The 21884-nt window shown below is 38.3% G+C and overlaps 1 protein-coding gene and 1 long non-coding RNA gene across 7 annotated transcripts in view; one reads left to right on the top strand and one right to left on the bottom strand.

The window, feature by feature from the left end:
• The window catches only part of LOC138749176 (uncharacterized), a 48714-nt gene extending 42306 nt beyond the window's left edge, over positions 1-6408 (top strand). For both annotated transcript variants that reach the window (XR_011348465.1, XR_011348464.1), the window contains one exon: positions 3849-6408. This is a non-coding gene — a long non-coding RNA (uncharacterized lncRNA). The remainder of the gene's footprint in view (positions 1-3848) is intronic.
• Positions 11-21132, bottom strand: tmem248 (transmembrane protein 248). 5 transcript variants are annotated; one of them, XM_069910189.1, is made up of 7 exons: positions 20744-21132; positions 10275-10451; positions 7897-8182; positions 6112-6262; positions 3158-3341; positions 2363-2604; positions 11-1986 (listed from the first exon to the last, which is right to left on the bottom strand). In XM_069910189.1, exons 1-6 carry the CDS (start codon positions 20744-20746, stop codon positions 2377-2379), a joined length of 1029 nt encoding a protein of 342 aa, XP_069766290.1. In that variant the 5' UTR covers positions 20747-21132; the 3' UTR covers positions 11-1986; positions 2363-2376. The 5 variants fall into 5 exon arrangements, with proteins under 5 accessions (XP_069766290.1, XP_069766293.1, XP_069766294.1 ...); XM_069910192.1 differs by lacking the exon at positions 20744-21132 and adding an exon at positions 17540-17772; XM_069910193.1 differs by lacking the exon at positions 20744-21132 and adding an exon at positions 11104-11793.
• Positions 21133-21884: the final 752 nt, after the last annotated feature.

Here is a 21884-nt window from a genome sequence, read left to right as displayed (position 1 = left end):
AAATACAACATTTAATCATTGGATCCTTTTATTCAGCAAATCTTACCAAAAGCACAGTAATTCCAGAAATGAGAGATTGTCGTAAAATAATATGCTATGATTACATTCATGCAACAAGTCGCAAAGCTTTTCCTTCCTGAACAAACTACAGGGCATCCTACCTAGTGCTCAGGCACTTTGCCAATGAACTGAGATTTGAGGCCACATAGCTACTGCTAAAAATTACACTTACATCGGCAATCAATCTTAGTTTAATCAATAGCTCTTATCAGCACATCTCCAAATTCAAATCCGAAGGCTGCAAAAAAAAAAAGCTACCTCAAAAAATGTGCCACATGGAGTATCTACAGGGAACATCGAGCCAGCCTGAAATGCCCGTCAAGGCTGGTAGAGTATTTTAAATTCACCCTAGTTTATGCCTGCATACTTTGCATGCGCTCCTGGGATATGTTCAATTCTAATCTTAAGCTATAAACTAATTGATCTCCACATACTTGCGCACTTATCACAACCAAACACGCGCTCATCTGTAAAGTTTGGCTGACAAAAGAAAAATAGCAAATGCTTTCATTTCCCATGGAAGTCAAACACGAGTCTGAAATAGATATTCATAGAAACTTGCTTGGAGAATAAAATATGTCCAAAAGTGCACAAAGATATAGAGACATGTTCACACTTTTTAAATGAAAAACTTTCTCACTGCTGTCTGGATCCATACAGTGACTAATCCACTTAGGGCAGGGTTCAGTGCAGCAAATAACTAAGGCTCATTTCAAGACTTCATGAATGACCAGAAGTAATTAGGAGATTACAAAAAAAAAAACCATCAATATGGTTGATCTACAATTTTGCCTGAAGAAGACTACAATGTATTCTGTGCTAGGTACTCTTTGGCAGAAACTTGGAAATTTAAATGACTGAGATCTGTACAACCAATTTCAGAATACCTGTTATTGATTCTTAAAGTGTGCCAAGACAATATTCGGGTGCTACTAGGGCCTCTGTTCCTCAGACTGAAACTATACATTTATGACTGTTTGCAGTTTCTTGCTTGAAATATATCACAACCACCATTATATAAGCAATGTGAATTTTAAAAAAAAACGGTGTATTAGGGAGTGATAAATGATTTTGCAACATTCATAGGCAAAGAAAACAAAACGGTCAATAGAAATAGGAAGGTAATTAAGGCAATTTTGTGGATCACGTTGCTGACAATACTATACATGCGATATATTTTGACTAAAGGAAGGTAGGAAACCAAAATGTACATGTTCGTTTTGCAAGCCATACACATTACACAGCCAGTGCTGGGCAATTCTAAGCAAGCAATTCTGTTGGAAAGCAGTATTATAAAATACACACTGAATTCCATATCCCTTTCCTGCAAGCAGTACCAAAATGCATTTATATTATACAGTAATCTTCAATTTTCCAAAATATGACTTTTCTGTCAAGCATTAACATGAGATAATTGTGCTGAACTACATATACACATCAATTCCAAATACTTAACAGACCATTGGTGTCAGAAATGCAGTATTTACCACTACAGCGCACATTTCTAACATATTATTTACATATTTGATACAACCTTAGTGAAAGTATCCTTGCAGCTTAAAGCTTTAAAAGGGTTCAGTAAGTTTAACATAATAAAATTGTTTCTGAACTCATGGTTAGTTAATCTTATGAACCTCATTTCTATACGCCTGGATGGTATGGCAAATTTTGTTCTTTTTTAAAACAGTAAAAAAAAACTGCAGTTAGCATGTGACAGAAGTGCATTGATGGATTGGTTTTGGATATATCCTTACAAATATGTACAAAGTGAGTACAGGCACTTAAAACGTCTTTGGTTGGAATAAACCAACTTTGCAGGACACTGCATTCAAAGCGTCAATGCCCATTCTCTGGGGCTTAACGTGCAAATGCTACAACCTGTCCATTTCCAAAATTGAAGCCATTTTATGCTTCCGATAGTGCAACCTGCAAAAAAAAAATTAAAAAAACAATAATAATGTGGAACCACAAAAACAAAATAAATTACAAAACTAGTTATTTAAAAATTAAGTCATATTCCAATATCAGGGACAAAATGCAACATTTTAAAAGTTTGTATTTTAAATATTATGAAATTTCTGGTCATCAATGCTTTTTAAAAAAAATCAAGCAGGAAATCCTTCATGCATACAGAGTTTGATCATTTAAATACAAGATCAAATTAATAAATCTGCAAATTTATACTCTAAGAAGAGACACTTAATTTACATTGAAAACTAAATACCAGAGTGTTGCAATGATTGAGGTAGATACTACAATACATCATTTTAAATTAGGAAAATGAGAATGATCTAATACTCACAATTATGTCCTGTATTAGTGTCTGTATTTAACAGGCATCACGATCACAGTACAATTTTTCTTTAAATCAGGTCGAGTCACAGAAAAAGAAGGAATTACCTTTTCTGGACAGTATTCAGTATTGTTTTGCCGCACTTTCCCTGGTCGTCCTTTGATAACAGCATAGCAGAATATTGTAATTACCATGACAAAGAGAAAATAACTGGTATGCATCAAATGTAAATTAATGAGTGAACGATCATCCTGTAAAATAGACATCATTTTTTAAAATCAAAAGTTAAAAAAAAAATCACACACAACTATCATTTCCTGCGTTTTAAAAAGGTCATTTTTCCCTTAAATTGATGTCACCCTATTCACACTTAACCATTATTCTCACAAAATACGACACAGGAGGAATTCGGCCAAGTTTGCCAGAGCTGCTGCCAAAAAGTACCACCCAATTAGTTTTACTCTCCCGACCTTTTCCCCACCTCACAATTTTACCTTTCCTCCAATTCCCTTTTAAAAATCACCTTGGAATCCTCATTCCTCATCAAAATCAAATTTACACTCCACCAATTATTATGGCCTTTTGTGGTATGACCATCTTGCCAACTAAGAACAGTGAACATCATATTAAAATAATGTTTAAATGTTCACAATACTGAAGGGTAACATTTAAAATCTAATTTCATGCAATTTTATTGTAATGACAGTTTGAATGTCATTTAGCACTCAAAACAAACAACAAATAGGAAACAAAAATCAGACTTTTTAAAAAAAAACGTGCATAGACTATGAGGATATTACTTACATCTGGCACAATGACTGTTAGTTTAGGATTAAGTGTATGATAGACTTTCCCAATTGCTCCTTTATAACACCAAAATGGATTGTATTCCTGTGAGTATTTTGTATTTGTATCTCTAGCTGTGGTGAAGATTTTATACCAGATGGTGGCATTACTGTAGGTTTCAGGAATGCAATGTGGTGGTTGGCTGAAAAACACAATTTTCCTTTTACTTAACTGTTCAGTCTGCTTTGAAGCATAACTCACTGCTCTTGTATTTTTGACACATTTCCTGACAGCATAGGACCCAGTAAAGTCCATCCCAGTTTCCAAGCAATCCCATCAGGCCCCACTTCCTCCCTTGCCATTTATTGAATTAAAAATTCAATTAAAACTGAATTAATTAGCATGTCTATTATGGGCCCTGATTCTCCTACCACCGATTGTTCATGGGACAATTTACAGTAGCCAATTAACAGGGGCAACTTTCAGACATTGGCAGTCACAGGAAGAACGCACACATTTCCACACAAAAGTCAGTGGTTTCTCTAATTTTATGCTTTTAGGACTATTGCCAAAAAAAGGGAAGACTTCCAAATAGGACATCCTTTTCAGCTATTCAGACATCTTATTGTACCTTGTTTCTGAGAACCTAGTTGCATATCACGAACAATGCTAACTTCTAAATCCAAAATTCATTTATTCTACCCTCCAGAGTTGAAATCATCGAATAGGTGAACTTGTACAGGTGGAAAATGTGACCAGATGCATCACAGCCTAGAATGGGGACATCAATATCCCTGAGCAGAAAGCCTTGAAAAAGGTAGTGGATGGACATCACAGGAAAATCCTTCCTCACCATCAAGAGCATCTGCAGGTCAAAGATCCACAGCACCCAGCACATGCTCTATCCTCACTCCATCAGGAAAGAGGGACAGGTGCCACAAGACTCATAGCACAAGACTCATATCACCAGATTCAGGAACAGATGCTACTCCACCAGCAGACTCGACAACAAACTCGGAGATTCATGCAAGGGCTCTTACTTTGGACTTTATTGTTTCCCCTCTCCCCCACTATGTATTGCGCAATTTGTTTACATGTGTAAGTTGAGTACTGTTTGAGTAGTAATTCTGCCTCACCCTTCAGTAAAAGAATCTCAAGGTTGTATGTGATGTCATGTATGTACTCTGACAAATCTGAAATCTAAAGATCTAAAATATAGCCACTCTCCTTCTTGTGTCAGACCAATTAACATACTTCACCATGTGCATACTACCTTCCAGTTTTAACTATGTAAATGCTGCCCTTTTTAGCCTCCACTTTTTACCATCTTCACCACCTAAAATTCTGCTGTCCATGTTACGTCAAAGATTTCGATTCACCAACCCTCAACTATTCACCACTGCTCAACAACATTTATTATCGATCCCCAAAGTACAAAATTCTCTTTTTAGTATCAGTGGCCTTGCCTCTCTCCCTTTGAAAAACATAAATTCTGGCCCCGTGCACCCACACTTCACCAGTATCCTCAGCCATCAAGGCTAACATTTGGAATTTCACCCGGAGAAGCCTCTGTTTCATCTTTCAAAGGCTGACTCTTTTTACCCAACTATTAATGCTTTGTTTCAATTTTTCCTGAGTGCATTTACATGTGCATGGAGATGCTTTATTAAGTTCAATGTTCCATTAACCATTCATGCTCCATGGGTTTATTATGGGTGGTCACAGTGATGTCAAATATTATTAATTTAATGCAAGTGTAAAACAAGGTTTTAAATTTGACAAACACAAAATTCCCAAAAACTAAAATGCCATCAGTGGTCTGGGAAGGGCCTGGAGCTTGACAGTTTCATCACATACAACTTCCCCTCCCCATCCACCATGGGTTTGCTGTAGGTACCCCATGGAAAATAAAGGAATACTTAAATGTGGTCTGTGGATAGAAACAAATAGGAAGAACCACTGAATTAAAAACCCATTGCTGGAGAAACTAAGCAGGTCAAACAGTTATAGCAAAGATACAAAACCAATGTTTCAGGCTTGAGCTCTTCATCAAGGCATGCGCCCAACAAAATTGGAGGGGGCTGGGGGAGGAGGGGCCAGGGGAAGAGCACAGTCTCACAGGCCAGAGGTAATAGGTGGACAAGGGACTGTGCTCCTTTCCCCCACCACCACCACCATTTGGTTTGGACTAAAGTATACTGTTTGACTTGCTGAATTTCTACAGCATTGTGTTTTTACTTCAGTGTCTGTGCAGACTTTTGCATTTTACCAATGAATTACATACTTTATATTTTAAATGCAATTCTCCTTTCCTCAATCATATCACCACCATTCCTGAAGGTATCAGAATAGTGTGAAATACAATATCATGGATATTTCACATTCAAGTACCACAATTAAGTGGTTTTTTTTGTCCAAATCACGATTATAGTGAAATGATCAGGCTTTGGGAGGGGGGGAAAAAAATCACATTTCTGCTCCAACTATTAAGTTCACAAGTAGAGTGGGACAATGGTCAGGAACAGAAACCAGTTACATTTTCTTGGTAATTCAACATTCATTTATTATTGCACAGCTGCAACAAGCAAAGATTTTTGTTAAGTGATTCGACTCTTTGTCAGATGTCCAATGTTTTTTGTTATTCCAAGAGCTGAGAATTGCTTTAAAAACATATGCTTGCTAGCTGTTGTAACACTTATCAAGTCCAGTCCAGTGCTCAATCCAGAACCTATGGCAATATTTGGATTTACTCAAAAGAAAACATGGGACTGGCAGAGTTTGACAATGAGTATCATAAACATTATTTTCAGATAAATTCATTTCTTCCACCCTTCAGAGTTGAAATCATCAAAGTACAGGTATGCAATACCACATAGTTATTTAATATTTTACAAGTATTACATGGCAACTTCCACTTCTAAATAATGTACAGATTAGAAAATCATGATTTTTTTGCGCTTGCAAATACTCACACTGTGACAGGGAAAACATTAGTTGCAGCAGTGATGGTCATACAAGTGGAGTAAACCATCTGCTCACAGTGACTGTGCAGCACACATTCATCTAAATTCCAGGAAGTTGGTAATGTAAATGTAATATTTATTTCCTCATGTGCTTCTCGTCCTACAAAACAAATCACATTTTACTCAAAGACCTGCCACATAGCAGTTTTCCCAAAGGAAACTGCATTGGTCAAAAACACAAGCCCGTTATGTCCGCAATTAAAATAAACTATATTTTAAATTTTTGTAAAATTCAAATGTTGATTTTTTTAAATTGTTCTGCTTAAAAGCAGTATTAAAACTTCCTAACCTAAAGTTAGGTACGAAGTAAATACAATAGTCATTTTGTACACCTACAAATCTCAGGCTCAAAACAAAGGAGAAATATTTTCAGGGTATTTTACTAACATGATTGTCATTCAATCCATTTCCTTCAATTCCCTGTGAAGACTACAAGCAATGCAACATACAGGGAAGCTAAATCATTGGTACCAACTCTGGAATGTCACATAAAACTCTACAACATTGGTCTCTACCCCATCACAGGCAACCCCTATAACAAAGGGTTCTAACAGAGTAGATATTGAGTTGTTTCCACTCGTGGAAGAGTCGGGAACATAGCTACAAAGTAAGGTGCAAGTCAATAAAAGCAGAGGAGCATGGAAATTTCTGAGATTAGTAAATCTCTAGAATCCTCAACCCCCGGATCATTAAACACATTTATGGTGGAGAAAGATCAATTTTTGAAAGATTGAGAGATTAAAGATTGTGGGAACTGGCACAGCTGAGGAGCTGAGGTCGCCATAGATCAGCCTTGATCCTATTAAAGGATGGGATCGGCATTTGAACTTGAGTGGCATACCCTGGCTTCCATTTACTAATGCTCCCCATGTCTTAACTTTTCTGCAATTTAAAATACACTGGTTTTCTCAGTTTTCCTGTGCAATGAAGGATCATGACCTGAAATCTTAACTCAGTTTCTCCATCCATGGATGCTGCCTGACCTGTGCTATTACTAGCAAGGTTATGCATTTTATTTTAACAGTTATAGTTAGTGGAGGTGTCAGTCTGGGAACAGTTGTAAGTGGTATAACTCAGGGAACAGCGCTAGTCCAGCCTAGAACTTGCAAGATGATTTGGACTCAAGGAAAGACAACGCAAGGTCAAAATTAATGATATAATCAAAGGAGCTGATAAAATAATGATTAACAGACATTCTCTTAAAATAAACAATCACAAAAATGAGAAATAGTTGATAGAAATCAAAGTACGTTGATATAATGTAACATAATGCATCAGTTTGGGAGAAACTAGAGTGACCATTCAATATACAGGCATTGAATGATGCAAATAAGCCGAGACAAAGGTTTAAATTCAAAAGTACATCACCATATTTTTTTTTCTTAAAAATGAACAACTGAAAGTGTTAAATGAATCAAAAATCATCCACCTTGAACTTACAGATTGACTTCTGGGACAAAAATCAATTTTAGAATCTCCAGTCAATTTATTATAGATGCAAAATGGCAGTAAACCAACTATAGAACTTTAGGTCATTTGCTTTCAGAAATTATGTTCATTAAAAATCATACAAATCAACAAGTTGATTACAATCAACTTAGACGTTAAAAAAAAGTCATAAAGGAGGGAGAATGTTTTAAAAATAAAATTCTTATATCAATGTTATTAAAGCTAATGACACAATCAGATAATGGATCATCAACACAAAGAACCCACTCATGCCTGAGCTTTTACCTGTCAATCCAATTTGATGACCGAAGATTGTTGCGCTAAGATGTGTAATATTGCGCGAGTATCCACCAAAGGGTTTTAAAGGATCCAATGTGAGTGTTATAGTAACAGAAATATTTATTGGTCCAGAATCTTCCATAAGTTGTGGGGATTGAGTGGAACTTCGCATTTGTCCACTTGCTACTGTGCTCTCTGGGGTGGTGGTCTCATTAATGAGGTGTTTTAACGTTTCATTCTCAGATATACACAAGTCCAGATCATTAAACTTCAACAAAAAAGTGTTCCAGTCCTGTCAGGAAACAAAAACATGCTCAAGTCTCAACAAAATTAAAGATATGTCTAAAAGCAAAGTGATTTCAGATTATGCAAATTTGGATTTGACTGTTATGGAGAAATAATCCCCATGACTTAAACAGAATGCCAAAAAAAAAATCAATGAGGCACTGACAAGGCAGAAGCCAAGTTGGATTGGTGAGCATCAGAGGAATGAATGAGCGCAAAATAAATGGTATAGAAAAAGTATGTGAAGACAAAGAAGCCAATAGAAATAATAAAATTATTAAATTAATGAAAATAAACTAGACAGAGTGTGGATACAATTTGAGGTTTAGAAGAAATTAATTTTTAATCATTAAGATTGTTCAGGTGATCAAATATTTCAAAAAGACAATTAAAGAATGAAAAGAGAGAAACTTTGCTGTTTGATACAGAGTGAAAGCAGAGATCAATGATGGGTCTTGTGTTCCCAGTTTAGCAGCCCCATACAAATTAATTGCATCACAAAAGCACCAAATGGAATTTTAGGCTAGCATAGGTGTAGCAAAATACATACTGCATTACTATATTAAGATAAAAATATCAGTGCTACCTCATTCATGTCAAGGAATCCTCTGCGTATCACTCTTAGGAAAAAGCCATATCACAACCTTGATGACTTCCCTATCCCAATCAGCAAGAGGACCATCCTTCTAACTAATTTATTAGGCCCTTCAAATGTAAAATTAAAGGGACATTCTCAAATGGCAATCTATTTCAGTGAAAGGTCATAAGATGAAATGCCCAGTATTCCAGAGACTTTGAATAATTAGTTACAGGACTGAGTAGATTTGCTTTGGCCATTAGTCACCAAGGTGGATCTTTTATTCTCTTCCACAATTTATAGAATATGACCAATGGAAATGAGCTTCTCAAGAGGCACAACAACACATATCCACAGATTTTGTCTTTTTGCAAGTTTTCCATTAATTATTTCCCAAAGATTAACACCAGAGGAGTTTTCTTACATTCGTACTTTAACCAAAAATACATGGGGGACCCTCACTAAGCACAAACTGACGACCACATTTCCTGACAAAATGGACCAGACTTCAAAAACTTTATTGGCTGTTAAGCACATTGAGAAATAAAGGGATGTCATAAATCATTTTCTTCCGACTTCAAAATGTTTTTCTCCCATTTGTGACCATTCGATTTGAAAAATTCAACGGCATAGCTACCCAGAAATCATGTAAAAGTACATGGCATTTAAAAAGATTGTTTTATGCCAGGACTTATTACCAGCCAATCATATGCATTCATAACAAGTGTTTTATCAACTTCAGTTTGTGCCTTCATTGACAATATAGTCTCAAATAATGTCTGGATTAGGGAATCCTAGTGTAAAAGTGTAATCTTGTAACCAAGCATTTATTCTGAGCATACCATTTCTTTATATTTTACAACCTTTTAATTTTTGCGACAAATTTTGTTCATCTCTAAAGTCATATGTAGGTAGTTTTAGCAAACTGCTGTACGATCAAATGCAAGTTTAATTCTAATCTTGTTTCTCTCCACTAGTTAGGCCACATCAATGGATCTTAGAGTAAAATTGCTCTTGAACAGTTATTATGAATTGAGCGTAGAAGGTTGAGAGGGGATTTGATAGAAGTATTTAAGATTATGAAAGGGATAGACAGAGTGGATGTGGACAGACTATTTCCGTTAAGAGGAGGAAAGATTAAAACAAGAGGACATGAGTTAAGAATTAAGGGGCAGAGGTTTAGAGGTAACATGAGGGGGAACTTCTTTACTCAGAGAGTGGTAGCCGTGTGGAATGAGCTTCCGGGAGAAATAGTGGCGGCGGAGTCAATTGTATTATTTAAGAAAAGGTTGGACAGGTATATGGATGAGAAGAAGATGGAGGGTTATGGGCATTGTGAAGGGAGGTGGTACTAGAGAGGGGTGTTTGGTTCGGTGCGGACTAGAAGGGCCTAATGGCCTGTTTCCGTGCTGTAATTGTTATGTTATGTTATATGTTACTAACAATCTTGTCCTATCAAATTTTTTACACTTAAAACTTTTCATTTTTGAAGCAACGAGTGAGCGAATTGAAGAAACTATACCTCAGTCATTTCAGGAGACTTGATTTCTTTTATCTTAAAGAAGTATCCCAATGTCAAAAAAGCTATGGCCATAGCACTGACACTGATCATAAACACCACAAGGGGAGGACGGTTGCTGATGTACACCTTCAAATTTTCCAGTGGATGGACAGTAAGCATGGTTCCAGTTAAGTAAACCTACAAAACAGAAGGTATGTTAAATTCTTAACAAGAATTGATGTTATTTCCTGGCTCGAGTAGGAGAATATAAGCAAGATGTACTAAAATTCCTTATTTTCTTCATTGGTTTTAAAGGCAATATACTGGTTAGATTCATTTAGAGCTTTACAGATAGGCAGAGATAAAGCAGAATTGACCAGAGATGAAGAAATAAACAGATCAACTTTTAAAGACTAAAAGAAGCCCAGCATTAAAAATACATGAAAATATTTAATTTTGAAATAGTGGAAATATCTCTGTAAAGCATGCTATGTTTCGTGACACAAAAAAAGTTAGAAAATGTGAGCATGCTAAGTTCCAGTTAAAAGGTTTTTTAATGTGCTGAAGATTTGAACAACAATAAAGTCTTCACCCAAAGAATTCACAATACACATTACCTTCCAGGCAAGAAATCACCAATTTTCTCCTTTCTAAAAATAGTTCACAGAATACACCTTTTAAAGTTACATTGGCAAAGAATTTCTTACCCCATTAAAACATGCTCGATAGCCCAAGACATATAGATCACTTTTCATCGTTCAATTTTGAGAATTCAATGACATTAAACTGTATCATTTCATCAAATTTTACTTGCTCTTGCTTGCAGAGTAAGGAAATCATCTCAACTTACTGAAGGAATCAAAGACAGCTGAGTGAATCAATAGAGCTGAGTCCCAACTGCACTGCCAGATTCTGTTCTAACAGCATCATATTTGTGGATGATACAACAATAGTTGGTCTCATCAGCAACAATGAAGAGTCGCATGACAGAAAGGAGGTTGAAAGACTTGAAATAGTCCGAGAACAACAACTCGGCTCTCAATGTGGAGAAGAGAAAGGAGATGTTTGTGGACTTCAGGGGGATGAAGGTTGACCATTCTCCACTGCACATCAACAGTTCCATCGTGAAGAGCCCACATTTCCTTGGCATGCATTGAAGGAACCACCTACAGCAGCAGCACCCATACTTCCTGAGGAGGGCAAGGCTACCCACCCCATCTTGACAATCTCTTACAGGAGCAAAATTGAGTGTTCTGTCTGGCTGCATCATTGTGTGGGAGGGTAGATGCAAAGCCTCAAACCAGAAGTCCACAGAGGCTCATTAAAACAGCTGAAAAGATCACTTGGGTCTCCCTTTCCTCCACTGACGACAATTTCTAGGAGTGTTGCCAAAATAGGGCACAAGGAATTTTTGAAGAGTCTTTCCATCTCACGCACAGTATCTTTAACTCACTACCATCAAGGTGGTACAGGAGCATCAAAATCAGGACTGCTGGGCTGAGAAATAGCTTCTTCCTGCAGGGCTGAGAGATTGATGAACAGTAACCTGTTACCATGTAAATTATTCCAAGTATTTATTTTGATTATTTATGTGATCATATTGTGCGTGAACCATGGTCCAGAGAGACACTGTTTCATGGGGTTGTTTCATGAGATGATAAACTTGAAACACCAGATGCCTGCAATCTACCCAAAAGAACCAATCACAAAACTTGAGACTTTTCTATGCAACATTGTTTTCTTTGACACACTGCAGATACAAAATTGGAACTCAAAAACAAGTTAAGCGGATACAATGCAACATGATACATGGTGTACATGTCCTATACTTAATTGCCTCACTCATTTTTTTTCAGCCTGCATTAGGCTGATTGGGTATACAGTTCAACCACAACTAAACCATGGCCAATCCAAATCCAATCTTAACTCCTATCCTACATGACCTGATCCAGAATATCCACACAAATGTCAAGGACATTTGCTTTTACAAAATTTGCAAATTTCTACCAAAATTGAAAGAGAGAGGGGAAAAAAAAAGACAGAATTAGTGTGAAAAAATTAAAACAAAATGTATACGGAGAACTAAAGTGGTTTACCAAAGAAATGACTACAGGCTGCTGGTTCAGCAATAGAAGCCACTAAAGAGGTTTGCTTTGGAAATTGACAAAAGCAATCTCTTCCACTGATACCTGCTACAATTCTTAATCAAATAATACAACATCCATTCAATCTTTTCGGCCGACAACAGGATCAGAATTCCCTTGCCTCTAGATGGCGCAATTATAACGAGATTCAATGGGATAAAAGGAATTCATATCACAGAACAAAAAACGCAACACGGATAGTTTTCCAGGAATGCAACCTGTCCAGAATTCAAGGATCCACTGTAATTGCTATAAATACTTTAGTATTCAGAATCCCATATCGGCACACACCAATGTAATTTTTGTTTTTAAATCACAAACCGGAATAAGCCTTAGTAAAATCAGTTTAGCGAAGGCCTTCTTATAGTTTTAAAAAGTGAAGGTAAAAGCAGATATTCTCCATCTTTAAATCACTTCACTTACCTTCATAAAAGACCCCCAAGATTTGTGACAAAATAGCCAGACCCTTGCCTGCATTTCTACAACATCTGAGGTGGACTATAGTCAATCTCAGACAACATTCCAGTCACGCAAAAATCCATGCTCCAGCACTAGGCATGCTTCAAACCAAAGTTTCAATCTAGAAATTGATGAAGGGCTCAAGCCCAAAACATATCCTTATCTTTGCTCTATAAAGGACACTGTTGGACCTGCTGAGTTTCTCCAGCATTGTGTTTTTACTTCAACCACAGTGCCTGCAGGCTTTCATGTTTTACTTCTGTTCCAATCTAGAAAATTGCTCACGTCTCCTACTTGAATCTGACGCAGTCCACTATCAATCTGCAGGAAAGTGATGAAAGAGGCCAACAGCAGGCCTATCAAGTGACTTGCTCACCAATGATCTGGTCCACAATGTTCACGTTGGATCGACAGCGCCAACTAAATCCTTGACCTCACTATTGCTTTAGACAACCTTTGCATTGACTTTCCGCATCCATACATGTAACCTAGTGCCTGACCGCCACTGTTCCTTCTGCTGTGGTATAACACTTCAGCAATTATTTTTTGCAGTGACACACTCAACTGGCACAAGTTCCCAATGTTATGACAACGGTACGTGGCATATCAATAAAATTAGGGACTGTCTTTTGGAAGCTCAATGGTTTTAACAATTTTATGTTAATTATTTTCCTTACGAAAGGTAAACGTATATATTCAAATTGAATTATTCAGTGTAGAAGATAGGCAGCTTAATGACTGTCAAAATCATGATTTATAGCTATGTCATGCAAAGATACCCATCATCAACTAATCTTACTTAGAAATACAATTCCTTCATCTTACTGAATCAAATCCTTGATGATTCTACTTAACACCATTGTCAGATAACCGTTAATATATGTGAAACAGTTGATGACAAATCAACGTCTTCGCAATGAGGGATGTCATTAAACCTTGGTTTTGTCAATAATACACACTTCATGGAAGGTAGAGAAAGCAAGCAGGGTTATTAATGAACTGAATAATAGAAAGACTGCAGCAGTGGTACTTGTCAGAAAATCATTCTCCTCTGCATCCCTGACAACTGTCTCAAGCACACCATTTACAATCTTGGTGGTGCGTTCAATCCAAAAAAAAAGCTTCTGATAACAAGATCTCTCCATCACCAGAATTATCCACTCCCAACTTTGTTTCAAGGTTCCCCCAGCTGTTCTCCTGTTGAATTTCCATCAACATCTCGGGCTCTGATCAGGATTGTGCTCCACAGGGCTTTTTTTTTTTTGAGTGATTTTTCTGAATGCCAACTAGAGACCAACATTTTTAAGAAAGCTAATTTGTATACAAGCAGCATATCCTTTCCATTGCTAGATCAAAATCCTGACATGCAAGTAGTAATACATACATAACATCTGTACTCTTGGGCATCTTCTTTCAGCTTTACAAGACTAGATGAATTGCAAAATAATGCAGACAATAGGGTATTAAAAACAAATGTGGTAGAATGTATATTTAACAATTTGTGATATCAAAAAGATCGTGCTTAAGTACTCCAAACAAAATATACAAGATCCAGTGTTCCTGATCACTTAATCTTGAGATTTACAAGCAAAATTAATGCATCATAACTTGGTTAAAGTCTTGGGAGTGTAATCAATGAGAATTATTGTTTGACTGCTCAGAAACCATGCATTTAATATTTCTTCCAATGTCCATTCGATATTCCACCTGCCCACAAATCTCTGGGGCGGGCTTCCACTATACATAAAAATACATGCTCACACTCAGCTGCTCACGACTTAACATGGACTCATCCATCAGTGTCCCCCCCTCCTTCCTGACCTACACCGGCCCCTGCTAGGGCAACAATTTTAAATCATCTTTTCAAATTCTTTCATTGACATTTCTCTTTATTTGTAACTTACTCTAGTCCTACCAACATTTATAAACTCTCTCATCCAGTTCTAGCCTCTTCCACGTCCACAATTATTCCAAACCATTGACTGACCATTACTATCCATGGATGTTGTCTGACCTGCTGAGTTCTTACAGCAATTTGTTTGCTCAATATTCCACAATCTAGTTTCTGTGTTTTTCACAATTATAATCTCAATGTTAATAACTTTGCTTTCAGTTACTCCTTTATGGACTTCATGCTGAGGAATTTTTCTTTTAAAAAATTTGTTTTTATTTTTTTAAATCAACATATAAACCCTTCTTAAAAAATATTCTAATAGACAAATAACAGGTCATGTATCACAAATTAATATAAATGTAATCAAAAAACCTATCCATATTTAAAAATATTTTTAAAAAATAACTCTGGATAGAAACCAAGTAAACTACATTAGACAATCCCTTGGTCTAAACAAAGGGTAAATACTGTCTAATTTAATATGATCCATGACAACCATAATTAAACCAGCATTTAACAAGTTAATATAAAAAAAGGCTAAAACTATCTCCTCCCTCTAATCAAGGTTACCTTGTAATATGATTTTAATATTTGAACTTAGTTTTAAAGTGGATTTCATTTGTTAAATACATGTATTATGTTTGATTTAAATATATGTTTAAGGGTATTATTTTAGTATTGATTTTTTTTGTTGTTAGTAATTTTTTTTGTTGTTAAGTTTTATCCTTTTTTTTGTAAGTGGGGTTTTTTCTATTTTATTTACAATATTGTTAATTAATTCTTCACTCTTTATTTTGGGGGAAGGGTTGGACTAATTTTAAATTAGATGATTAATGTTGTGTTATAATTATTGGGGGGGTTAATTTGTGTAGTTTAATGATGTAGTATTCCAATTTTTTTTATCTTATTTTTTATTATTTCTTTAAATGTAATTTTTATTTTATTCATGTTATAAAATTTTAAATAAAGTTTAAAAAAAAAGGTTACCTTGTAGAAAAGGATGTAAAGATATGGATCAAATAGCGACCTTCAGAAATTAGACAGAATCACTAGAGCATCCAAACTTCTTAAATCTGCCAATAACGATAGTATTCTATGAATGGGGCCCCACATCTTTTTGAATTGAAACTTTCTATCTAATGTTGTATCTAATTTTCTCCAAGCTTAAATAGGACATTATATCATGACCTTTCTACCAGTTTGATGAGCAGATATTAAAACCAATGAATCATTGCAAAGGGGACTGGAAATCAAAAACTGTTCAGCAAAAAAGTTCAGTACCCAGATCCTTCAGACAAACTGATTATACATTCAGAACGTTCTGTTTCCATTCATAGCAAATGTGGGCCGCGGATACAGCTACTTAGAGCCAAGTCTACATCTGTCAAGTGGGAGTCATTCAGAAGTGAATGATTGAAAGTTCAAGACCAATGTCTACCCTTATGGGTGAAAGAGGAAGCCAATAACTCCACAGAACCGAGGATGTCAAAGGATATGGAGCATAGGATTATAAAAATAGAAGCACGTGGGCAGGTACAGAAAAATAAAAACAGAGGAGGCCCAACTTGAGTACAGGAAGTGTATGGAGTTTTAGAAAAAGACAAGGAAAGAGCACAAACTATCTTTGGCAAACAAAATCCAGGAAAACCCTGAAGCATTTATTAAGGGCAAAAAGGAAACTAAAACAAGAGGGCGTGTCCATTCAGCAACAAAGAATCTGTACAAAGACACAAGGACAAAACTGAATGTCAAGTAAATATTTATCATTTGTACAAGGATATTGTACAATTTGTTTGCTCAAGCATTAGATATTCTAGTAAGTTTAAAAGCCAATAAATTTCCAAGGCTTAAAAAGATGTCATGCTACAAATGGGAGGCAAGTGTGCAAACTGCTGGAGCTCTGACAGATTTTAAATCATACTATAGCCAAAGTGTTAGATGATTGGGGAAAAAAAGCAAATATTGATAAATGTGCTGTCAGATAATGACATGCCGGTGAATCTAATATTAGTGAAAGGGGACTAATTGGAAAAGATCGGAGGGAGAGATTAATCTATAATTGGAAAGGCAGGGATTAACCAAATATAATCAGCATGACTTGCTTAGATTTAGGATCATTTGATTTTTCTCCCCCCTCCCAAAGAGGGTTGACTGAGGTTAGTATAATTGCTGTAGTCTACATTAGACTTTTGAGGAGGTCCTAAAATGGTCCAAAAATGTTAAAATCCATGGGATCTAAGCAAATTTGATTTTTTTTTCCATAAAAAAGGCAGAGGTAATTCCACACGTTTGATTTTTTATAGGAAATATGTAGTACATTGATCAGTGCCGACATATGCACTGTTAATATACATTAATAAGTTGGATGCAAATATAGGAGATATAATCAGTTGGTTCACAGATGACATAAATTGGTGATGACATTGACTGTGAGGGGGTAATGCTTAAACTACATGACATCATCATACTGTTACGGAGTCCAGAGATCCCCCAAAACCAGCAGCCATAGATCTGCACCACAACACGGGGTTCCTTAAACAAAGGTAGTTTTTAATTATAATTGAACAAGAAAACAGAATTAAATTTTAACATATTACTTAATTCCCCCCTCTAATACTAAGCGCAGGTGTGCATAATGTATATTTAAGATGAGAAAAGTTCTTTGGATCCCAGTCCAATCTCACTGGTTGCAGGCAATTCTTGTTCTGTGCACAGAAGTTAGCATTAACAAAGTTCACCAGTCTTTGGTGCTTAATAGGCAAAGGGTTACTACTCAGGAGGGTTCTTACTGGATATGCAGAGAGAGATTCCTTTTGTTCCAGGACATCCGCACCTGATTCCTTTCCAATCAATCGTGCTGATGAAACTTGCCCCCTTCAGGGTTCTCCAGATAATCCTCTTTCTTTCGGGTCACCTCAGACAGCTCGTCTTCTCCTTTGACCAGACAGCCTTCCAAAACTTTGCCAGCTCTGTCCCTCTGGAACTGATTGCTGTGTCTCTCCTCTCTGTTTCACTCCCTCCCTCTCTGAGAGCAAAACTGTTCCGCCTCTGCCTGCAAAAATCACATGCTCTCCCAGGCAAGCTGTATGTTGCACCTTTGTGGTTCTTTCTGCGAAAATTCTGTGTTTTGAAATGTGTGTGTGCAAGCTGCTCTAGCAATTCCTCCCAAGCCACCTCAAGATACTCTGTCACAATACATACAGACATACAGCACAGTAACAGGTCATTTCAGCCCACAAATACTTACCACCTAATTTACACCCCATTAACCTACACCCCCAGTATATTTTGAACAGTGTAAGAAAACTGGAGCCCCCGGTGAAAACCCATGCAGACACGAGGAGAACGTACAAACTTCTTACAGACAGCACAGGTTTCAAACCCTGGTCAGGTCCCAGTCACTGCCACTGTAAAGGTGTTGCGCTGACCACTATGCCATGCATGCCACCAATCACGAGTTGATAAAATGAACGAGCAATGCCAAATTGATTTTAATCCTGTTAATTGCAAAGTGATGCATTTTTTTGGAGGTCTAACAAGCCTAGAATGCCAATAGTGGATAACTCAGAATGACATCAAAAATGCATGCTATTGATTAAATGATCCCCAAAACAAGTGAACAATCAAAAAATGAAAACTAACTTTCGATCATGGCCATAACGTTAATCAAGTGAAAGCCATATATCGTGCTATTTAGTAATCAATAGCTGGCTTCACACTGCTGATTACATCTGAGTTAACCTGCCAATATCTCAGGTCAAATTGTGTGGTTTGAAATTACATAACCAAGCAGGGCAAGTAGACTTCAACCAGGCTGATACATGGATGGAGCAAGTGTCAGAGCCTGGCCAAGTTAACTCACCAACCACCTTCTGGAAGTGTCAAAGCACAACCTGCACTCGCATTGTCACTGCTGGAGATGGGATCCCCCTTAAAATCTCAAGTTGCAGAATTACCTGCAAACAATGGTATGGTGTTAAAGGCTCCTGGGGTCAGCTTGCCCTGGAAATTTTCCCATCTCCCAGGAGGGTTGGCAGTAAGAAAGGAGCTATTAATTATAAATGGTATCATTTAAGTGTAGAAACTTGCATGGTGACAGAAATCCTAAATCACATGACAAAATACTTTTCATATTTTCTCAGATGTAATATGTAAACAATAATTAGAAGCTTCCTGTAGTCCAAATAACAATTGCTTGGTTTCCTCAGACACATGGTAAAATCTTAGATCACTCATTCATTAATCATATGCAAAATACAATGAGAACTCTTTCTCTACGCAAAATGCACTAACCAGTGAATATCCCCACCATGTTCAAATCCATTCATAGTTGCCAGAAAACAAAATCAGTGCCTCTACGTCACAAAAGTGAGACAACTTTTGGAGTATGGACTGATGCATGGCAATCACAAAAATGCATCAAAAGGATGCACTTTTAACACCACCAATTCCTGTCAACGCTATCCCTTGGGATCACGACGGACTGGACCAGCAATACAAATACGACAAGAGCAAGCCAGAGGCTTGGTATGCTGCACTCCAAACGCCTTTCACAAACCTCCAAGTTAGGAACATTACAACACTCAGGAAAAAGCATGTCTGCTCAATTAGCACCCCATTTCAGTGTGCATATCCTCTGTAAATGCAAGTGTATATCTGGGTTCAGATTATAGTGGGGAAATGAGAGATTTCCTTGCCCGAAGCGACAAGTTTTCAACAAGCACCACCGGTTTCCAAAAGTCATGACATTAGTTTTATGGTCCGCGGTTTGGATTTTGAATTCCTGCATCGAGATGACCTACTCACGAGAAAGCATACACTTAAAAGAAGAGTCAGATGGGTTACGGTCCAGGATGAGAAGGACTAACTAAGGCCAACAGACCTACTCACGAGAAAGCATACACTTAAAAGAAGAGTCGGATGGGTTATGGTCCAAGATGGGAAGGACTAAGCCCAACAGACCTACTCACGAGAAAGCATACACTTAAAAGAAGTCAGATGGGTTACGGTCCAAGATGAGAAGGACTAAGCCCAACAGACCTACTCACGAGAAGGCATACACTTAAAAGAAGAGTCGGATGGGTTATGGTCCAAGATGAGAAGGACTAAGCCCAACAGACCTACTCACGAGAAAGCATACACTTAAAAGAAGAGTCAGATGGGTTTTGGTCCAAGATGAGAAGGACTAAGCCCAGCAGACCTACTCACGAGAAGGCATACACTTAAAAGAAGAGTCGGATGGGTTATGGTCCAAGATGAGAAGGACTAAGCCCAACAGACCTACTCATGAGAAAGCATACACTTAAAAGAAGAGTCAGATGGGTTACGGTCCAAGATGAGAAGGACTAAGCCCAACAGACCTACTCACGAGAAGGCATACACTTAAAAGAAGAGTCGGATGGGTTATGGTCCAAGATGAGAAGGACTAAGCCCAACAGACCTACTCATGAGAAAGCATACACTTAAAAGAAGAGTCGGATGGGTTACGGTCCAAGATGAGAAGGATTAACTAAGCCCAACAGACCTACTCACGAGGAAGCATACACTTAAAAGAAGAGTCGGATGGGTTACGGTCCAAGATGAGAAGGACTAAGCCCAACAGCAACAGAAAACTGAATGTCCTGCTGTCACAGAAACTGCATGGATGAGGAATCAACTCATCCAACTGCAAACAGTGGATGAAGTATTCTGATGACAGGCAATTTGCTGGGTAACAACCTCTTTGGAAGTTTAGAGTAAAGAATCATTTCAGAAGTTCCCAGCAAAGCTCTTGGCAGTGCATTTGGGCTGGAGATGCCCAGGCTGCTGAGCTCCGATCAACTGCAAGTTCCAGCAAGGAACGAGAGGAATTGGAGCGGCCTGGGCTCCTCGTCTCCGTGTTGTATTTCAAGCGAGCCAGTCCGGCAAGGCGTTGAACAGGTAGCAGCGGCCTACCCCAAACTTCGCAAGGGCGCCGCCTGCGAGCTCGGGCCCAGGGACGAGCCAGCACTCACCATCCTGAGGCCGAGGCCTTCTCCCGCTCGGGCGGCGGCGGCGGCGCGGATTAAGAGGTGGGGACCCGACCCGGGCCAGGCGGCGCCTCGGCGGCGGAGGGCGGAGCAGGGAGCAGCGGCGCTGGGCTGCCTCTCGGCATTCCCCCTCACGCCGCCGTCACGGGCAGCGGGGGGACTCGGCCTGGCCGGAGGCCGGAGCCGCCTTGCGGGTGGAAGAGCCGGAGCGGCGAAGGCTCGGGAAGCGCCGCGGTCCCACTTCCTCCCGTGACGAGGCCAACGCTGGAGCTGATTCACCCGGCGACGGGAAGCGGCTGGGTCCCCTCCGCACTCCCGCAAAAAAGGCGAAGCTAAAGTCGAAACCAGAGTTCCTCGTCACGCCATGTGGCGGCCGCATCACCATCGATAGAGACCACACTGCAAAGTCAATAAAAAATAGTGCCAGAAAAAGAACGGTGGTGTCTGTGGTGTAATGGGAGGAGTCAAGCAAGTGCTCATTAGAAATGAAGTATGGGTTAAATCAGGGTGAAGGGAGGAAGGGTTATAAAAGTATAATAAAATAAGGATTGTGAGAGATGGGAAAATTGATCTAAAATTATGAACATGGAAGAAACTAAAGTTCATCAGTAAAATGGCTGTAACCAGTTCAAACAGGATAAGCTTGGGGTTTAGGATGCAGGAAAGCAGAGTCACTAAGATAAGGAATGGTAAGGTACAATAGAATGTAGGAAGTTGAGGTAGTCTGGATCAAATAAAGGTCTCCTAGCCCTGGACAGAAGTACCAAGTCCTACATTTCTAATTAGCTAACCAGACACAGATTTATACATATGAAATTAGCCAACCCTAGATAGAATGAGTCAACTCTGCATATCAAGAGACTGTAGCCCCGAGAATCAGGAAGGTGTGAATAAGGACAATGACATGATGGGGCACCCACAGGATACCCCCTGGTCCTCCAAGTGTACTGAAACTGCACGTAGGCAGGAAGGATTACCTATGCCAAACCCATCCAGGGGGCAGAAGAATGTAAGGGGGAGGGCACTCTGATACTGAAATTGACTGTATAAAAGTTGGGTGAGCCCCAGTATGTGTGTGTATTCCCAGGGTAAGGGGAAGCACCCAACTTTGCATTGTTGTAATAAA

The sequence above is a fragment of the Narcine bancroftii genome, chromosome 14 (genome assembly GCF_036971445.1).
Source record: "Narcine bancroftii isolate sNarBan1 chromosome 14, sNarBan1.hap1, whole genome shotgun sequence".
Classification (NCBI taxonomy): domain Eukaryota; kingdom Metazoa; phylum Chordata; class Chondrichthyes; order Torpediniformes; family Narcinidae; genus Narcine; species Narcine bancroftii.
This window is presented reverse-complemented; position numbering and strand designations above follow the sequence as displayed.

Excerpts from the sequence above, each read along its gene's own strand:
- tmem248 (XM_069910188.1), bottom strand. The coding sequence starts at position 11,008 with ATGAAAAGTGATCTATATGTCTTGGGCTATCGAGCATGTTTTAATGGG. Across the intron at positions 8,183-10,274 it reads AGTCTCCTGAAATGACTGAG|GACTGGAACACTTTTTTGTT; the intron begins GTATAGTTTCTT and ends GTTTCCTGACAG. Across the intron at positions 6,263-7,896 it reads TCATCAAATTGGATTGACAG|GACGAGAAGCACATGAGGAA; the intron begins GTAAAAGCTCAG and ends TTTGTTTTGTAG.